Genomic DNA, 19,156 nt, shown 5'->3' with positions numbered 1-19,156 from the left:
AAAATAGTGGAAAGCCCTAAAGGACAGATTTCTAATGTTGCTTTTGATTAATTCCACTGCAATTTTCATCTTTAAGTGTTTTGTCTTCTAGTCTTGACCAGTGATAATAACACAAAACCTCTGACAGAACAACTTTTTTTTACAAATATGCAACACTTAAGTTAGTGTTTTCTTAATGTTGTTATAGACTTCTTGCAACTAGCTCTTATGTGTGTGGCTGCATTCCTTGACTTTTTTCAGGCCTCAAGCGTGTACATTCCTCCTTTAGTTTATCATTTACAGGATGAGCTCATACTCTTGTTGAAAATACCTGAGAAAAATCGCTTGGTTACCATAGGCACTGTGTGGATAATTTTCAAGCTAACATTTATTTTTCTGCTCTCTGCTTCTTCCCTAAGATTTTGAACTTTTGGTCTTGAAGCGAAGCTGCAAACATGAAAAACTTTGAATTACAGGCAAAGTCATCTATTCTGTTTCCTCAACCAAACTGGAAAAATCAGTCTGGCACAAAATATATCAATGACTTCATATGCTGGAGAAAAAAAAGGATGAATTATTTTGGTGGGAGTCAGAAAATTTTAAAAGTAACCAGCCGTTCATCATGGCAGCCCTGCTTGTCTTCCCAGGAAAATGTTTTCAAGCAATTAGCATTAAAGAACCCTGCTTTTAATAAGGTGAGTGCAAGTCCAATATTTTGTTAATTTGCTGTCTTATAATGTCAGTTAATTCAAAACAAAGGCCAGCATTTGTAAAATGCTTGAAAGTAGCGTTGAATGTAAAGCTAGTACTAATTATGAACACACAGAAAAGCTACTTTTGATAACCTATATATTGAAATTTAGTGCAATGTAAAGTGTTGATCAAAGATTCTGACTTAAGTGGATTGTAGTTGTTGTCATGCTTAACTTTTTGAAGACATGTTTTCTGTAAACAAGCCTACCATGCTGTCCAATACATATAGGAACAACAGTTGCCTTCTAGCATTAACTTGTGTGATAGAATTGGTATTAGGAAGATGCTTTTAGCTGATTGTTTTGTTTTAAACATGGTGATAAGATTTTTAAAGTGTTCCCCAATTGTTGCATTTAGATAGCAGTGTTCAATTCAACATTACATTATATAACATTTATAATTTAAGTTGAAATTTTCCAACGTAATCTAATTTTATTTGAGGCAAAGTTGAATTTGTTTTTATTTTAGTGGAATTTAATAAATGGATAGCTTGTCACTAGTTAAAATTTCCTACTGCTTGTTTGGCTGTGAGGTTTCAGACTACGTTTATTTGCTGCCTAGGTAACAAATCCAGATGTGGCACTTGTCTGTATTTAACTGAATTATGTGGAACAAGCTGAGGACAAACACACTAGACTAGTCAGCTAGAGTGTACACTCTGGTATCCCAGCATGTTACCAAGGAAAATAAATATTGTACTCTTTCTTGTCATTTGGATTTGGCTGGAAGTGAAACAAGAAGCTTGGCATTAAGATATTACTAAGAGACTGTATGATAGCTTTTATCTTCAGTTGACCTTGGATTGTTTTGCTTTAGAAAGTAATTTTTCTGAGTATTGATTAAATCCTTATGACTATAGTTTCAGAAGACGACAAGATTTAAAGCACAGGGAGGAAAGGGCTTATTTGCAATGGGGGGTACCCTCCCCCCCCCCCGACAGTAACTTTGTCTTTTTGTCCTTTGCAACTTTTTTTTTCAGATTCTTTTTTCTAATTTAGCCTTCGGGTTTATTCTACTGAGCTGTGAGCCCTTGTTACTAAAAGTGATAGCTATACACGTGCTCTGGGGGGGGGGGAGTGCATTTTAATTAGAGTGACTCTTGGGAGCCACTGCAATTAAAATGCCCGCAGCATCTCATGTATTCAGCGTTTCATGTTTCAAAATGGTGGCAGGGGTGCTTTCACTAAAGCTTATATGAGCTTCTGTTAAAGTGTCCCTGCTGTCATTTTGTAATGTGGGGGTGCTGAATACATGAGATGCTGCAACATGCTGGACCATTGTGATTAGAATACATTGGAGCATGTGTAAAAGTGCCCACTTCTTAAATGTTGTGTGAGAATATTATGTCATGTTACTTTTGGAATTGCAGCTGTATTTTCTAATGGCTAAAGCTGGCAAGCAGAAGTGCTTACACTTCATTGCTAAAGCAGAAGGCAGGGCAGAATGGCACCTTAGAGACTCCCTCTGAATGTGTTAGTCTCTAGGGTACCACGAGGCCCTGCCTTCTGCCTGATTTAAGACTAACACAGCTAATTATCTGTCTACTTTATTGTTAAATGAATGACCGAGACAAGATGTGTACACTGACATCAAACAATTCTGACTTTGTGTGATTTAATTCTGTGACAGAATTGGATCAAATGCTATAGTTTTATTAAAGGATTAAAAATGTTTCTTATCTTTCAAAATATTAAAAATAAAAGGTATGCAACTTGATATACCATTCGAAGCACTTGATACTGTGCACCTTGTGCTAGCAAAACTCATATTGATTTTAATAGGAGTTTCCTCCAATAGACACTGTGGGAAAAATACTTGCTTCAAAGCTCCACCCTTGCCCCCCTAATATCCTAATAATTTTTTTCTGAAGACCTGAGAGAGGAAGGACCCCCTTTTGCTCACTCTTTCTTGTAACCTAGAGGTTGGCATAGTTCAGCCACTACACTTCATGGGCTCTCATGACAGCTAGAATTTCCCTCCACCCTCTATGGCTATGTGGTAAACTATTCACTCAGGCTTCCTTCTTCTGTTGCCAGTGCCCCTTAAGGAGCTGTTTCAATCTCCTTCCCTTCCTGTCTCACCTTATAGTGGGTCTCAAGTTTGCTGTTGGTGAATTTTCCAGGACTGAAAAGTCCAGTGGAAAGGAACTCCATGCAGGGATGATGTCAAAGTGATGAAGCATGATGGGTAACAAGTGAAGTAGTGAACTATTGTTTTAAAAGTCCACAGAAGTTATTAAGCAAGTAGCATAATTAAGCAAAGGAAAAGATATCTCCTCATGAAAATAATAGATACATGACTGCATGCCTGATGTTCTTCTAATATAAATCATTTAAAAGAAGTCTGGAAGATAAGCAGTTCGGTTTTAGCTTCAGAGCACTAACAAGAAAGACTAAATTCCTGGGGCAATCATAGAAACGTGAATGATGAACACTTTCTGTATGTTACTGGGGCTTCAATGTAAGAATAGATGCTCTGAAATCATAATGCTGTATTAATCTTTGCAATTATACAACTTATTATTTAAATATTCTAAGACAAAAACTGCTCTCATCATGCACCTGGGTGCCCCTAAGAGGAATATGATATGAGTACAAAGATCCTCAGACCAAGATTACCAGTGCATTTGTTTAGAATATTAATGGTTATATATGCTGTATTGATTATTTTAATTTATATATCTATAGTATATAGTATATTTGCATAGATGTATAAATTAAGATAATCAGTACAACGTATAGTGTAGTATAGTATATACACACACTGTGATAACAGCTTTGTGTTAAGCAATTAGGAGACATTAACAGTGCATGATTTATTCAGCACTGGTTTATACATCTGATTAATTTTAGAGGTAATTATTTTGTGTAACAGTTGTGCATTTGAGAAGTTCCAGAAGGTAATACTAAATTAAAAAATGTGCACATCTGTCTGCTTTTGACAACAATGAATCTTAAGTAGATTTGTAAGTTATTTATGGGTATCAAAGTGCTGTTCCTATTGTAGATAAAGAACCATAGTGAGCTTCACTTGTTTCTTATCTTCCCCCTTGCAGTGCTGTAAATCTAACTTCTGCCCATCCTATTGTTAAAAGAAAAGCAGCCATATTGTGCTGATTGCTATTAAATTAAAGCAGAAAGGGAGAGAAACAAAGGTGGAAGCCCATTTTACCAGCAGGGATACCACTACCTTTTATTTTGCCTTTTTGAGGTCACAAAGTCATTGCAGGCATCTGACCTCTGATAACCTCTTCAGTCCCACAGCATGCAGTTTCTTTCGGAAGAACTTAATTAAACACAACTGAAGTTCCCTGCTAACATTTGTTGCTGAAAAGATTCTTCTTTGATTGCTTGATGTTTGCTGGTGAAGGGAAAACAAAGATTTTTCTTTTGTTCCCAGAAGAAAAGTTAGCATATGTTAGTTAAGGATTTGTGATTTCCTATGGAGGTACAGGTTCCTTCTTTAAATCCAACAGCATTCTTTGATCATGCAGAAGTATCAAAAATAGGGAGTAAAACAATACTCAGAGAATTTAAGCCAGTTTTTTAAAATAAATCTCAGAAGAGGCTACTTTTACTTTTTTGGAGGTATTCTGTAATCTTGGATAGTATAATAAATGAAACTGCATTCTCTATATAACCAAATCACATGTTTATGGAAGTACATTTTATAGTAACTATGCAATGTAAAACTTTTATTTAAGGGAAGTTCCTTGTTATGGTATGCTGTAGAAATTTAGATTGCTGTTTAAATTGTGCACATCCTTGGCAAAGGTTGTTGTTAATTCTCAGAAGCAAAACATTTGATCTGAGCTGAAAAACAATCTTATTTTGAAGGAGCTCTGTTCTGTGGATCTTGTTTAGTGGATATGTTTTACGAGTAAATATTGAAACATCTTTTGATCTAAATTCTTGTTCACTTTTTGTGTGCATCTTTAAGCAGAGAAACTTAATGGCCTAATGGCATGACGATGAGAATCCTTTCCTATCTGTTAAATGCATGGGTGGGTATTTGAAGCAGTCAGATTACTGGTACTGGCACAATGTGGGTGGGTTAGAAGTCAGAGAGTGACCATGTAACTGAGGAGCAGTTTGGATCTTATGAAAGGAAAAGAGACAGAGGCTGCATGATCTGTCTGGTGGGTTCAAGGGCCATTCTGTGATGCTGGCAAACTACATCAGCAATGGTAGCCAAAGAGCCGCACCCTAGTGATGGCCCTGCCTTACAATGGGCAGAAGAGACATGTCTCCAATAGCCCGTATGGACTGGAACCAGTGGTCAATCAGAATAGTGAAGGGCTTCAGTGGTCATACACTATCAAGCATCTTGATATCAAGAGTGGATCATCATGTGCGAGTGGGACATGATGAAGGGAAGAGGGTAAGGACAAAGGGAAAGAAAACGAATATATGCTCCCAAGAAAACTTGTAGCCACTGAATCAAACTTGTCATATTATTTGCTAGTAGTGATCCACTTGCCTCCCCTAATTACTGACTGTTAATGGTTGAAATATAGGTACTGATCCTGCAAACAAATGCGCTGAGTCTGTATGGCGTTCCATTGAAGTTAATGGGCCTCCCTGCAGGTGCAAGAGTTCATATTACTGCATCTGTTTGCAGAATTGGGGCCACAGTGAGCAGAAATGATGTGGTCAAGAACTGACTGGAGATCATATTACCAACTCATTAGAGGGAATGCGCTCTGATAACTGTAAAACAAGCTTCAATATTCACTCATTTCTCACATCTAGTTTGCTAGGTGGCTTCATTTATTAGCGTATGTTCAAGTACATGAGCACTTGTGCTAGCCTTTCTTTAAGAAACAAAAATATTAACCCCCTAGTACACCACCTGTTTGCAATTCATTGTTAACTACAGGGGTTTTTTATTGGCTAAGTTGTTTTGCTTTTCATTAACTTTGTTCTTTATTAGCATGCAGGCTGCAATCCTATTTCTTTTGCTAGAAATGGACTCTGTTTGTCATTAATACCATACTTATGTCTGCCTCTTTCTTATAAGGTATTTTAAAAGAAATAAAGCTTTTCTTTTCTTGTCTTTTCTTTTGTATCTTTGGACCTTTAGACTGTGGCTATATCCTTGTGGCTTTCCAAATGTACTTGATTTAGCTTTCAATATATAATTAAGTCCAAACAAGTTAATTGCTTTGTAAGTGTCCAAAATTCCCTCATTTCACTTCCATTCATTTATCAATGTTCATTATACAGCCACGGTTCCACATAAACACAAATGATTGTTAATGAATGCCTAATGTCATATTCATTAGAAAATCAGGTTAATGGCTAGTAATGAATATCTGAGTTACTTGGTACTTTCAAGTATGTGTTTTTTTTTCTTGTTGATTACAATACTACTTTAATTTACAAAGAAATCTTACCTGTATCGTAGTCCAACTAAACCATTATTAGATGGAACCTTTGTAAAATAAAACAACTGTCACTGCTTCCACATTGCAGGTGCTTTGCCCTTAGATGGAATTTTTCACAGTAGTAAGGAAATGAGACCTCTATTTGTGTCAGATAATTTATCTATCAATTTATGCTTAACACAGAACGGGGACTAGTTATGTGTGGTTTCATTTGTTTAGTGATAGTTTATTTTAGCAATGTACACAGAACAAATTTGGGTAGGCAACTTACACTCTTTGAGGTGTAATGTCCTCCTGTTGATGCAGATGCATGTTTTTGATGCGTAGGACAGCAGTCCACATGATTAAATCTGTATCGGTATTTATACATACATCTGTGAACATATACCAACATTTCAATTGCTGAGGATCAAAGTCAAATATAAACTGAACACAAATAAAATGAATAGCTGCACATTTGCTAAATCTTTGCAAAACAGCACTAGGTTACATAACTATATTTCTAGTTAACATTGTAAGTATGCATATGTGTAGGAGGATAGTCACAGTGCAATATGTATTCTCAGATGGCATCAACTTAATCAGCCCACTAATAACCATCTGCCCATATGAATTTTCAAAGCAGTTTTTGGGAAAATGTGCATCTGTTTCAGTATTTGCCTAACTTCAGATGCTGCAGTATTTACATCATTGAAATCGGGCATTTTATGAATCGTTTCTTGTAGATGGTCTACTCTAAGGTAGTTTGAAATACTGCAAATGCAGCTCTGCATTGAATGCATGTGAAGGCCAGGAAACTTTCCAAAGTGTATGCTGTGGGAAAGACCTACCTTGGACTAGATACGGAATTGAAGTCTTGATCCTTTTGTTTTTTTAAAGGCCCCATCATACTCCTCACCAGCGTAGAGAGAAGAATCTGCCATGATCAGATTACATTCTGCCTAGCTAAGTCCTTTGCTGTTACACAGTGCATCTTGACTTTCTGTCTCAAGAACTATAGCACAGGAATGGTGTTGGCACTGAAGGGGTAGCTGCATCCCACCCCAGTTTAAATTGTCTCCCTTGTTGTCTTTCAGGAATAAAGACTTGTAGTAACATTTTCTAAAACAGCTATGGGAGCTTAATTCCCATTTTCAAAAGTGTCATGGCAGTAAAACCTTCTGGCTACTTGTATCAAAAGGAACAGCTAATTTTAATTATAACATTGAAAATAATATTAACACAGACAGTTGGGCAGAATATTTTTCCAATTGGTTTACTACCTCTGTGGAACAAATAAATAGTAATCTTAGGGGGTAATAACCCCCCACACTGATACAATTAAGGATTGGGTAACAAAGGATCAAATAGCACGTCTCCTCAAAGCACAATGGAAGAATAAAGCCCCAGGCCCAGATACAATACCAGTGGAAGTTTACACTGGTAACATCAAATGGTGGACTCTGATCTTGGACAAATGGTATAACTCTATAATTGAATTGGGCCAAATCCCAGATTCCTGGAAAGGGAGTATTATTGTACTGATTTTCAAGAAAGTTTTGAAAGATAAGCCAGAATCTCATCTCCCTTTCAGCTAAAATTTTTGGGTGCCATTTGTTATATCATCTCATAGCATGGGTAAAAGGGGAAAACATATTACATGAACATCAGACCAGATTTAGGGATGGATATATCACTATTGATAACACATTTATTTTTCATTTTTTGAGACATAAGTATACGCAAATCAGCATTGTATATTGCATTTGTAGATTTGTCAAGTGTTTTTGATAGTAGAGATAGAACTAAACTTTGGGAGAATAATTGATAAATTATGGGATTGACTTTTCTCTTTTGCATTTATTGATAAAATATTATAAAGACATATGGGTCCAAGTTAGGTGGGGCTTGGAGGGTGAACTTACATAAAAAAATCACATACAAAAAGGGGTTAGAGAAAGATATATTTTGTCCCCTTTGTTATTTAATCTTTACATGAATGATATTATTGGAAATATGCAGGATGTGCATTTTCACCCCCCAAAATTATTAGCAACCCTGATTTCTATTTTAATGTATGCAGATGACACTGTTATACTGTCAAGAACTCCTGTTGGCTTACAGAGAGCAATTACAACTTTTGAGCATCTTTGTGGCCAAAATAACTTAAAGATAAATTATGATAAATCCAAAATAATGTATTGGGGAAGCCATGTGATGAAATATCCATGGAATATGAAGGAAACCAAACTTGAAGTTGTTATAACCTATAAATATTTGGGTGTCTTAGTCACAGCTTCTCCATCATGGAAACATCATATTCAGTCAGTGAAAACTAAGGCAGCCCAGTCAGCTGTGGCTATGAAGAAATTTTATGAAATCACAGTAGGATGATCAGTCCAAGCTCCTATATCAGCATACAAAGCCAAAGTTACCTCTCAGATCGTATATGGCGCTGAAGTAGGGGGCAGCAATGATGTAGAAATACCTCAGAACAAGTTTCTTAGGGCTCTTCTGGCTCTTCCTCCCTCGATTCCTGCCTCTTTTCTGAGCTTAGAGATGGGAATGGATTCTATTTTAACTAATATTATTATTAGAATGGCAGGATTTTGGTTTAAAATCCTGCCCCTTTTACCATCTCATTTGCTTAAATTATGCTACATAGAAGATATTAATAATCCCCCTCCTCTCCAATCACCCTGGCTAGCTTTTCTTTCCCTGTACTTTTACACTTTCTGGGATGGGATACTATCTCAAAGATAATGAAAGATCTTTCTCCCCCATAGAAAAGGTTCAGGTTTTCCAGAAGATACGAGATATTGCCAGGCAGAATGATTTTGCAGTGGCTAGGGCTACTTGCATTGCCCCTTTATATACTCTTTGGAAATTAGATTGGGGGTGAGAAAGATCAATTGGAACTCACTAATAAATGGCAATCCTCTTTAACTAGATGTAGGACAGAACAGATGCCCACAGCTGTTCTGGCTGGACATCAATTTTTCCATTCCAAGGACTAAAAGACGTTGCCCAGTCTGTCTAGGAGCTGTGCAAGATACTATCCACTATGTATCAGAATGTTCTTCATATAATGACATAAGGAGAACCTATTTATTACTGTACTTGCAGAAACTGATACACTTCTCAAACAGAGAGAAATTAATCTGGCTTTTACAACAAACAGATCCAAATGTAATAAACTGTCTCGCAATTTTCGCTTACAAGGCTGAGGCGATTAGAGTTAAATATCCTTTATTACTGGTATGAGTGATACATTTTAACATTAGACTTGATTTAATTGTTTCAATTGTGGATCTATGTACAACAATATTATAGATTCATGTCTTGATTTACTACTATATTTATATTAATAATGTTTAGATGTTGGTGGGCTCTGTTTTTAGAATAATACTTGTAGTTCAGTTACTTTGTTCAAACTTATTTATATTATGGGTGTATGTGTGTTATGTCATCCTTGGAAGCATGGCAATTAGCCAAAATCCTTAATAAATAAATAAATAAATAGAATAAATAAAAGTGACTTAGCCAAGCCAACGGGATGTAGACATTTTAGTGACAAAAGTCACTTCTGAAAATGAAACTTTGGCTCCTGTCTTAATGTTTTTTTTTAAATGTGTCTCATGTTGATCAAACAGCATTAGCAATTGTTGTTAGGATGTTTAAAAATGCGGTTTGTACTTTTTCATCAAATAATTCTCTTTTCTCTTATTTCACACAGCAGCTTCCCTAGACACTTTAAATGTAAGCAGCTCTGGGTGAATATACATGACATGCCTACTGTGGAGCTGCCTAATTAGCTCTACAGTAAAGTGTCATCAGTCTACACGTGCGGCGTTAGTAGGCCAGAGTAAACTAATTAACTCCACTGCAGGCTAGTACTGCCAGATACAAGCAGTATTCTACAGTGGAATATTTACTCTGCTGCAGCGCACGTGTAGATGCTGCCTGCTAGCTAGTCCCACACTGAAGCACCCTCGTGTCCCAGCCAGCTCCTCTGTAGCACATTCAGCCAGGTTGGAACAGCCCTGGACTGTCAGGCTGACCCTTGGGGCCCTTTGCCAGACTGGTTCAATGTGCTGTGGTCCAGGTACATGTGTAAACACTGAACCGGAACAATAAACTCCAGTGCGAAGCAGACACATCCACTGAATAGTATTTTGTGCTTTGCTTTGAAGCACAAGTAAGCTTCTGTCTGCAAAAAGACTTGGCAAATTTGGAAAGTTGCATGCTAGTAAAAGTTAAAACTATATATCATATTTTTGCTTCCTTTCTTCCTTCCTTCCACTTTAGATGCCTCAAACCGGGCTCGCTTGGAGCTGCGTGGGGTGATCCTCAGTGTAAGACTCCCTGCTTCCTAGCTCTTTTCTTTTCTCACTCCCACCTGTCTAAAGGTCTCTTGCTCCTGTTTATCTCCCTTTCTGATTTTTTTCTTGCATTTTCACAGTGTTTTTTCTTCTTTTTCTCTGTTTTTTGTCTCCCCCACCTTCTACTTCTGGTTTCCTTGCAGGTTGCATTTGTCTACTTTGCAGCTTCTCTCTTATTGTTTCTCTTTCTCTCTCTCTCTTGATTCTCTGCCATGGGGAGTTACCTTATTTTATCTTCTGCCTTGTGAGGGGTGCTCTTATCCCCCCACTTTTCTCTTTTTCATTTCTTTTTCCCCCCCAACCTTCACATACTTCCCTCCCTTTCTCTTTCTCACTCCTCCTTTCTCCCCTCTGGGAACTCACCCTGCTCCCTTTTTGCTTTTTATGGCCACATTCCCAGACATGTATCTCTCTGGTTTATATATAAATTTTTTTTTCATTCCCTTAGTTAGTTTTAGCTTTTGGTGTTAAGCCTGTCCTAGCAGGAATGGCTGCTCCTACACCTGGCAGCTGGCATGGGGATGCCTCTCAAGACCTCCCCTTTAACCATGGCTTGAGGGTCCATACTGCTCCCTCCTCGAGGGTCAAGGCCTGTGCAGGTGCCCTAGCTGACCTCCTGGGATGGTATAATGCATGTTAGGTGGCCTGTGTTAACATGGTCCCGGTGATTTACCTGAGTGCTCCAACCCTGGTCAACAGGGTATGCATGGAAGACCTGGACATCTCAGGCATGCACTATCTTGTCATACCCCTAGACACCCAGGTGGTGACAGTGGTGATTTCCAGTGTGCCTGTCCAATGACACCTGTCCAGTTGGGAGCTGGCCAAGGGACTCAAGCCCTATGGGGTTCCTACAAGTCCTTTTGCTGACTAATGATCGGAAGCAAGGACCCAAAGCTGAAGCATGTCCTGTCCTTTCGAAGGCAGGTCTTCATGCTCCTCAGGGAGGGCCCCCATTCTCCGCCTCACTCCTTGAACCTCATGCTCAATGGGTGGAGGTTTGTGATTTATTTTTCCTTGGGAGAGACCATGTGTTTCTAGCGAGGTAGTTTTTCCTACCTAGCGACCCAGTGCCTGCTGGGGAAAACGGTCAGAACATTGGTGACTGCAGCGGTGCCGAAGGATGGTGCCCACTTCTGGGGCACAGGCCCTGTCCAGTGAGGCTGGGATCTCTTCCTGAACTTCCTTTCACCTCTGTTCCATCTGAGGGGGCTGGGGTCTCTGGACTGAGAGAGCTCTCCAGCCCTCTCCTGTCTGTCCTACCTACCAGGCCCACGCTTCCTGGTTCAGAGGCCCCACCATGTGGTCATGCTGATGCCTTCACTTGCCCCCTGACCACCGTGGCCAAGGCGGCTGGCGTGGCTGGTGACTGTGGCACCAGGGCCCTGACAGACAACGGAGCTCAGGCCTCCTCCCAGCTTCCCTCCACTGCAGTCTTGTCTAAGGTGGCTGGCCCTGGGGGGGAGAGGGGGAGGAGCTGGGAGCGGTGCATGAAGGGTCCCCTATGAAGTGGGGGGTGCCTGCCACTCCTCCAAAGAAGAAGAACAAGGAGGGGAAGATGAAGGGGGCCTCTCAGGACACCCCATCCCTGCCGGGGCCGTCCTCAGCTGGCACTGGGGAGGCCGTCACTGGAGAACCTTATCCCACTCCAACTGGCCCACTGGTGACCCCGTTGCACATGGCCATGGCCAGGGATGACTAGGTGGTGAGATAGGTGACAGCAGGGGTCACTAACCTCTCCCCCTCTCAAGAAGACAGAGATTGCTGTCCTGAAGCCAATCCTCAACCTGGACGATGAGAAGAGGCTGTTGTGATTGGACATTGAGGGCATAGACACCATGTTTTTGTGTGAGCTCCCACCTGGGGTGCGGCCTCACTGTTCTTCTGTTGGAAATGTCCAGCCCACATTGGTGGACCCCAACTGGGTCACCCCTGACTACGGGGGTCTCCTTGCCTTTCTTTAGTGGTCTAAAGGACAGAAGAATGTAGCGGGGTGCATCACCCAGTGGTGCACAGACCCTAGGCTTTTTGTCAAGGCTGCCAGGGCTGCAGCCAAACTTATGCAGCAAGGTCTAGGCAACTTACAGATGGCTTACCATCTGGAGAAGCTTGCACAGTGGGTGAGAGACGAATGGGGCCTGGAAGGGTCCCTGGAGTAGAGTAGGGCAACCTGTCTCTGCTATCTTGCTCTGCTTTTGGGTGCTCACTCTTCCACCTACACCTTACCTCACTCTTCCGCTCCCATACTCACACCCATGGCAGCCATGACCATTGGCACTTTTAACATCAATGGCTGTTGAGATCCGGTGAAATGGCACTTGTTCCTGAGCCATGGCACCAACCTCAGCACCAGGGTCGTGACTCTCCTATCACCACAGCTGCAGCTTGACATGGTGGTGGAGCAGGAGGTCATCCCTGGCTACCTGGTGACTGTCTGCATCACCCTAGCACAACACCACCTGTTACTCATCAATGTCTACACAGCCACTGGTGGCCAGGAGAGGGCCATTTTCTTCAAGACCTTGGCCATCCTCCTGCCTGACTCTAGTGAGGATGATGACCAGCTCCTCATAGGTAGGGACTTAAACTGCACCATTGATGCCTCGCTTGACTGCACGAGGCTTGAACCTCACTTGCTGTCAGCTCACAAACTGCAGACTGCCCTGGAGACCGTGGACCTCACTGATGTCTGGAGAGCCTTCCATCCTGATGTGTGCCAGTACACCTGGGCCAGGAAGAGCGCTGGTGGTCTCACCTTGGCCCGCCTTGACCACCTTTCTGTCACCAAGCACCATCTGCCCCTCCTATGCAGCGGCCACGTTGTTCCCTCAGGCCTGTCAGATCATAGCCTGGCCTGCTGTGAACTGAGCCTGAGCAGCTGAGACTGTGTGCAGGCACCTTATTGGTGCTTCAACATCAGCCTGCTCCAAGACTCCTACTTCTGGGACTGCTTTGCCCACTTTTGGTGGGGCTGGGAGGCCACAAGACTGACTTACTCCTCCTGGAAGCTATGGTGGGACATGGGCAAAGTACAGATCTGAGCCTCTTGCCAGAAATACACCCAGCTGGCAATGGATAGATAAACTGCACCTCCATATTTGAGAGCTGGAGGAACATGTGGTAGAACTGAAGGCCACCTTGCTGGCCACTGGCAGTAAATGGTGCTGCATGAGAGCCTCCAGTTCCGCAGGAAATGCCTGCGTGACTTGGCGGAGAGTGCAGCCCATGGAGTGAGGATCCACACCCACTACCAAGAGCTGGCAGAAGCTGATGCCCCAACCCACTTCTTCTTTGACCTGGAGTGGTGGCAGACAGTGAGCGAAGTCTTAGATCACCTCAAGACCCCCGAGGGCTGGGTAATCATGGCCCTGGGTGAAGTGCTTGAGCATGATGTTGCCTTCTATTGTGACTGTTTGCAGTCGAGCCATTCTGCTTCGAGGTCACACGAGAACTCCCTGAGGGTCTGCCATGTCTCTGCGCCCTGGAAGTCAGTGAGCTGGAGTGGGAACTGTCTCTGGAGGAGCTGGCAGTTGCCACAGCCATCCTCACTTCCGGCAAAGTCCCAGGCCTTGACAGGTTACCCGCCAAGTTCCACAAGACCTTTTGGCTTCTCCTAGGCCCCCACCTTGGCCTTTGGCTTTTGGCCCCTCTTCACTGGAGCCCTCTGAGTCTTGTACCAAGACACCTCCAGCCTGCTCAAGGTGAATGGCATGCTCTGCATCCCATTCCCTGTGTGCAGGGGCATCTGTCAGGGCTACCCCCTGTTAGGCATGGTCTATGCCCTGACCGTTAAGCTGCTGCTGCATGTGCTGTGGTGCTGCCTGAGTGGTGTGGCCTTGCCATCAGCCACGGGTCCATCCATTGGCCCTCCACTTTGGCTATAGGCATATGCGGATGAACGTGACCACCTTCCTCAACACCCAGGAAGATGTGTGGGCCCTGACAGACTGCCAGTGAGCCTATGAGCTTGCCTTCTCAGCCTGTATCAATTGAGATAAGAGTGATACCCTGCTGCTCAGTACATGGAGCAGCGCAACACCCCTGGCTTTGTCAGGGAGCCTCATGTGGCACTGCAAGGGCCTTCAGGTCCTGGGAGTGTTTCTGTGGCCGCTGACCTGCATGGCACACAAATGGGATAGCCTTGAGGAGAAGGTGGAGGCTCACTTGCAATGGTGGTGCTGGTGCCTAACCAGCCTCTCCTACCGTGGACGTGTCCTCATCGCCAACAACCTGGTGGCAGCGACCACGTGGCACTGATGCACTATACTCAACCCGCTGCTGGATCTGCTTAAGAGACTCCAGTGCCTTCTGGTAGACTTATTCTGGGATGGGTGCCACTGGCTCCCATGGGCCATCATCTACCTACCTGTCAGTGAGGGGAGCCCGAGTCTGGTTGACCTGGTGAGCAAAGTGGCTGCCTTCTGCCTGCAAGCCCTTCAGAGACTCCTCTATGGTGAGGAGTGCCTACCCTGACAACAGTTGGCATGCTGGTTCCTGCAGAGGGTGGGAGCCCTCGACTTCAATTTGGAGCTCTTTCTGCTGGACCTCATGCTCCTGAACTGGGCAGTGCTTCTGGCCTTCTACCACAGCATGGTATGAGCCTGGAAGGCCACCTTCCACCTCCAGCCCTGGGCCTGGTGCCTGCAGTTCTTGCAGCTGCTGAGGGAGCCCCTGGTGCACAATGCAGCCCTGTGGTGCTCTGTGCTGAGCCTGGCCCTCACCAGCCTCACAGCCACCTTCATCCAGGTGTGTGTCCTCTGCCTGAGCCATCTCCTTGACCCCGCTCAGCCAGCCTGGCTCTTGCCTGACGCCCTGACCACCCAGCTGGGCATGTGCTCTGTCCATCTCCTGCATGACATCCAGGCTTCCTCCTCACTGGAAGCAGTAGCCACCCTGATGACCATCTCCGGTCATGCCAGGTTCCTTCATGCTGTGGATGCCCTTAGTGAGGCTTTTCCCATGCTGCCAGTCACCCTGGCTGTGGCTGGCAAGCTGGCTGGTGGGCCGGGCACCCTGCTGATGCTCCCTGTGCCTCCTGACAGTGATACACAGATTTCTCCTTTGCTTCTCTGTTATGTAGAAGCCTGTATGTCCTGGGTGGTTCATGTCCACCATGCCCAAGTGCTGGTGGGCTGCCCTGATACACCATGGCAATGGTGCCTGGGGCCACCAGATTTCCCACTGGCCCACCCAGCTTGGCACACATTGTATAAGCCACCAACCGCCAAGAAGATTTGTGATCTGCAGTGGTCATTACTGCATGGCATCCTAGCCACTGGCACATTTGCGTCCCACTTTGACCCAGCCTCCTCGACAGCCTGCCCCTTCTGCCCTGGGGGTGTTGAGGAGAACCTCTTCAGTTCTCTGAGCTGCTGAGGGAGCCCCTGGTGCACAATGAAGCCCTGTGGTGCCCTGTGCTGAGCCTGGCCTTCACCAGCCTCACAGCTGCCTTCATCCAGGCACGTGTCCTCTGCCTGAGCCATCTCCTTGACCCCGCTTGGTTGGCCTGGCTCTTGCCCGAGGCCCTGACCACCTGGCTAGGCAAGTGCCCCATTTGCAGTGTGGGCTGTCTCCTGCGTGACATCTGGGCTGCCCTTCCATCGGACGCAGCAGCCACCCTGGACGCCCATCTCTGGGCATGCCAGGTCCCCCGTGCTGCGGATGCTCGCAGCGAGGCTGTTCCCGTGCTGCCAGTCACCCCAGCTGTGGCTGGCAAGCTGGCCAGGAGCCTCTCGGAGACCACCTATGTGTGCTCTTACCTCTACTGGGTGGCAAGTGGGGCCTCATCTGCCTGGCCAACTTTCTACTGGGTCAGTCCAAGATGGCCGTCCTCAAGAGCCACTGCAACCAGCTTGATGGGACTGGCTCAGATGATGCCCTGTGGCTTTTCAGCCTCCTGGTGCAGGTGTGCCTCTTGGTGAAGTTTGAGCACGCTGTGCTCCGGCGGGTGGTGCCCATCTTTAAGGCATGCTGGGCCTTTGAGGGAGCACTGTGCCATGTGGAGGACAGCTGTCTTCAATACGCGCTCTGAAGTCATGAACGGTCTGGGCGACTGGGCAGGCTTGGTGTCAGACTGTGATTCCTAGTTTGTGCCATGCCCTGGGCCCTCACCAGGCTGCTTTTTGCTTTTTTTTTCTTTGTGTGGGAAGTTGAAGGTGTTGTCATGTGTATGATTGAATAGAGCAGGGTAGGAATCATTTGTTTATAGAGGGCTTTGGCCTGTATGACTGTGTGGCTGGTGTCCCGACTTCATAATGGCATGTTAGGCATGACGTGTAATACAGCAAAGGTGTCTATCACTGTGTGGTGTTATGAATGTAATGGCATGGTGCTCTTGGTTTGATGGTAATTTGTCTTTGCTTTGTATATTGGACCTGGCCCCTGGAGGGGCCAACCATTTGTACCCTGAACTCCTGAATAAAGTAGTTAAAAAGTCAGAGCCCTTCCTTCCTTCCTTACCTGTCTTATCTTTGTTTGTTGTGGCTTTTACCATGGTTACATTATAGTTGGGAGGGCCTACTAGTGCTTGAACTGAAACTGCTTGTCTTCATTGGGCTTAGGAAAGAAAATGGTCATGATTGACTGAGTCTTGTCAGCATACTTGCTACTTTACCTCATGAGATCTTTGAGTAGCTACATTGAACAATAATAGTGATAAGCACTGATGCTGTGGGTTTATATTCAGAATAGGGCATAAGGCTAATAATAAATTACTCATCATTACTAATTAAGCATAGAGACACAGTGTTAGCTTACTTTAAAATGACAAACCTGGGAAAAGGATTATCATGAGCTATTACTCTGAATTCAATTGCTTACTAACAATGGCAGACCACATTGAAAAATGTAATTGATTCATTTTAATGTTCCTGTCAAATAAGTTGCTTGATGAAATAGCAATGCTGGAAATATTTGTAGAAATAGTTGTTCTCTGAAACAGTCAAATTCACTTAATCCATAATGAAAAATATCCAACTAGCTTGAGTGTTTGGAGAAGTCACAACTATTTCTAGGTAATGTTGGCCAATATAGTTTGGTAGTAGGCAAGATCTTACTCTTAGGTTTAAGACCACAGTTCAACAAAGCATTAGGTTTATGTTTATACATGTTCTTTGATGCCAACAAAGCACTCAAGTATATGAATAGCCAGAATAACTTCAGTGAGCTATCTACATGCTTAAAGTTAAATATGCTTGGTATTCTTTTGGACTGGGGCCATACAGATGAGCATTTTATAGGATCAAGCTTCAAAGCACTTACACACATGCCCAAAGTTAATCACATACTTCAGTGCAATGTTGAATAGTGATAGACTTCTGAGTTGATACCTGAAGGCATAAGGCAGATCATTGTTGTCTTCAACATTGACATTGTTATGGGCTGTAGTATCGAGATATATTGGGTCCCAAAATTTAGACTGGAGAGAGAAGTAGTACTCCTTATAGTGCCTCGATTGATATAAGAATAATATTGGAATAAAGACCTTTTTTATTTCCTACCACACTGGCCAGTTAAGAATGTTGACCAATGTGTTCCTGAAAAATTGCAAGGCTTCTCATTGCATCAGGCTTGGGGAGGTAAAAAGTCTCAGGCAGAAGCTAGCATCTAACTCAGTGATTCGCAATCAGGGTGCCATAGTATACTGATCCCTAGTGATCCTCTCACGTGTGCAGTAGGTTGCCATGCAGTGTTAGTGCTGTGAGGTACGCAAACATGATTTATAAGCTAAACCCAGAGATTTCAAATAGGAATTCACAGTGTTAAAAACATTCTGATCTGTTTTGGTCTTTACAACAGAAGAACTGTGCTATTATTTTTCTGCAGTCAAACTAAGAACTTACATTTTCTGAGGGGTGTCTTGAATCTGATGAAGCATGTCTTGAGTCTAAAAAGGTTGAAAACCACTGGTTCAACTATATTTATTTAATTTATGAGAAGATACCAGGTGAGCATCTGTTTAGACCTAATGTATTTTTTAAAATTTTAGATGTTGATCTTAAATATGATGTATTTAACTTGGAAAAATAGGATTATGCTGTTAAAATAATAGTGATTTTTTAATATATTACAGACTGTTCCTTACTATACAAGCTTTGTGACTAGTGTAACTTTGTGGGACAGAGGAGTTTACCACCATGATGTAAGTACCATCATACCACTTTATTTCTTTAAATGCTGTTTTGTATTGAGCTACATGACAGAAGTTCTTTACTGAGACAGGATTATTGTACATTTAAGAGTTATTTACTGAAGAGGGCCCTGTACAGGATCACCCGCAAGGGTGCTCAGTATCTGCCTTTTATATTCCCTGCTTGACCGATGCAGGAAGTAGTCTTCTCTTTCTATGAAACAAAACAGCATTTTCATTTAATTATGGAAAGAATGAGACAGTCAAAGTATGTCTCAGAAACATAGCAATGCACATTTCAGGGGTATGTAGATAGGTAACTCAACCACATTAACAACATCCTAGTAAACAAATGAGCAGACCAAGTGTCAGATACTATGCTGAGGGATGTTTTAGACCAACACACAACAGAACCCAACCTAGGTCTATGAGGAATCTGTTAGAAAACAAAGCTTGTTACTTATCTTGGCCTATTGGATGGCAACACAAAAATATTTAATAGGAAGTATAATTTTAGATCCTACCCTTTAATAACACCAGCTGACCGTT

The 19,156-nt window shown here is 43.0% G+C and overlaps 1 protein-coding gene across 2 annotated transcripts in view; it reads left to right on the top strand.

Moving 5' to 3' along the window:
- The first annotated feature begins 309 nt into the window (after nt 1–309).
- The window catches only part of LOC109316563, a 177,891-nt gene continuing 159,044 nt past the window's right edge, over nt 310–19,156 (top strand). The window contains exons 1-2 of one of the 2 annotated variants that reach the window (XM_019544756.1): nt 310–674; nt 18,551–18,619. In XM_019544756.1, the coding sequence (XP_019400301.1) occupies nt 435–674; nt 18,551–18,619 (309 nt within the window). In that variant the 5' untranslated portion in view covers nt 310–434. The remainder of the gene's footprint in view (nt 675–18,550; nt 18,620–19,156) is intronic. The other variant, XM_019544755.1, reaches the window with a different exon arrangement.

The sequence above is a fragment of the Crocodylus porosus genome, unplaced genomic scaffold, assembly GCF_001723895.1.
Source record: "Crocodylus porosus isolate Cpor-Errol unplaced genomic scaffold, CroPor_comp1, whole genome shotgun sequence".
In the NCBI taxonomy this organism is placed as follows: domain Eukaryota; kingdom Metazoa; phylum Chordata; order Crocodylia; family Crocodylidae; genus Crocodylus; species Crocodylus porosus.
This window is presented reverse-complemented; position numbering and strand designations above follow the sequence as displayed.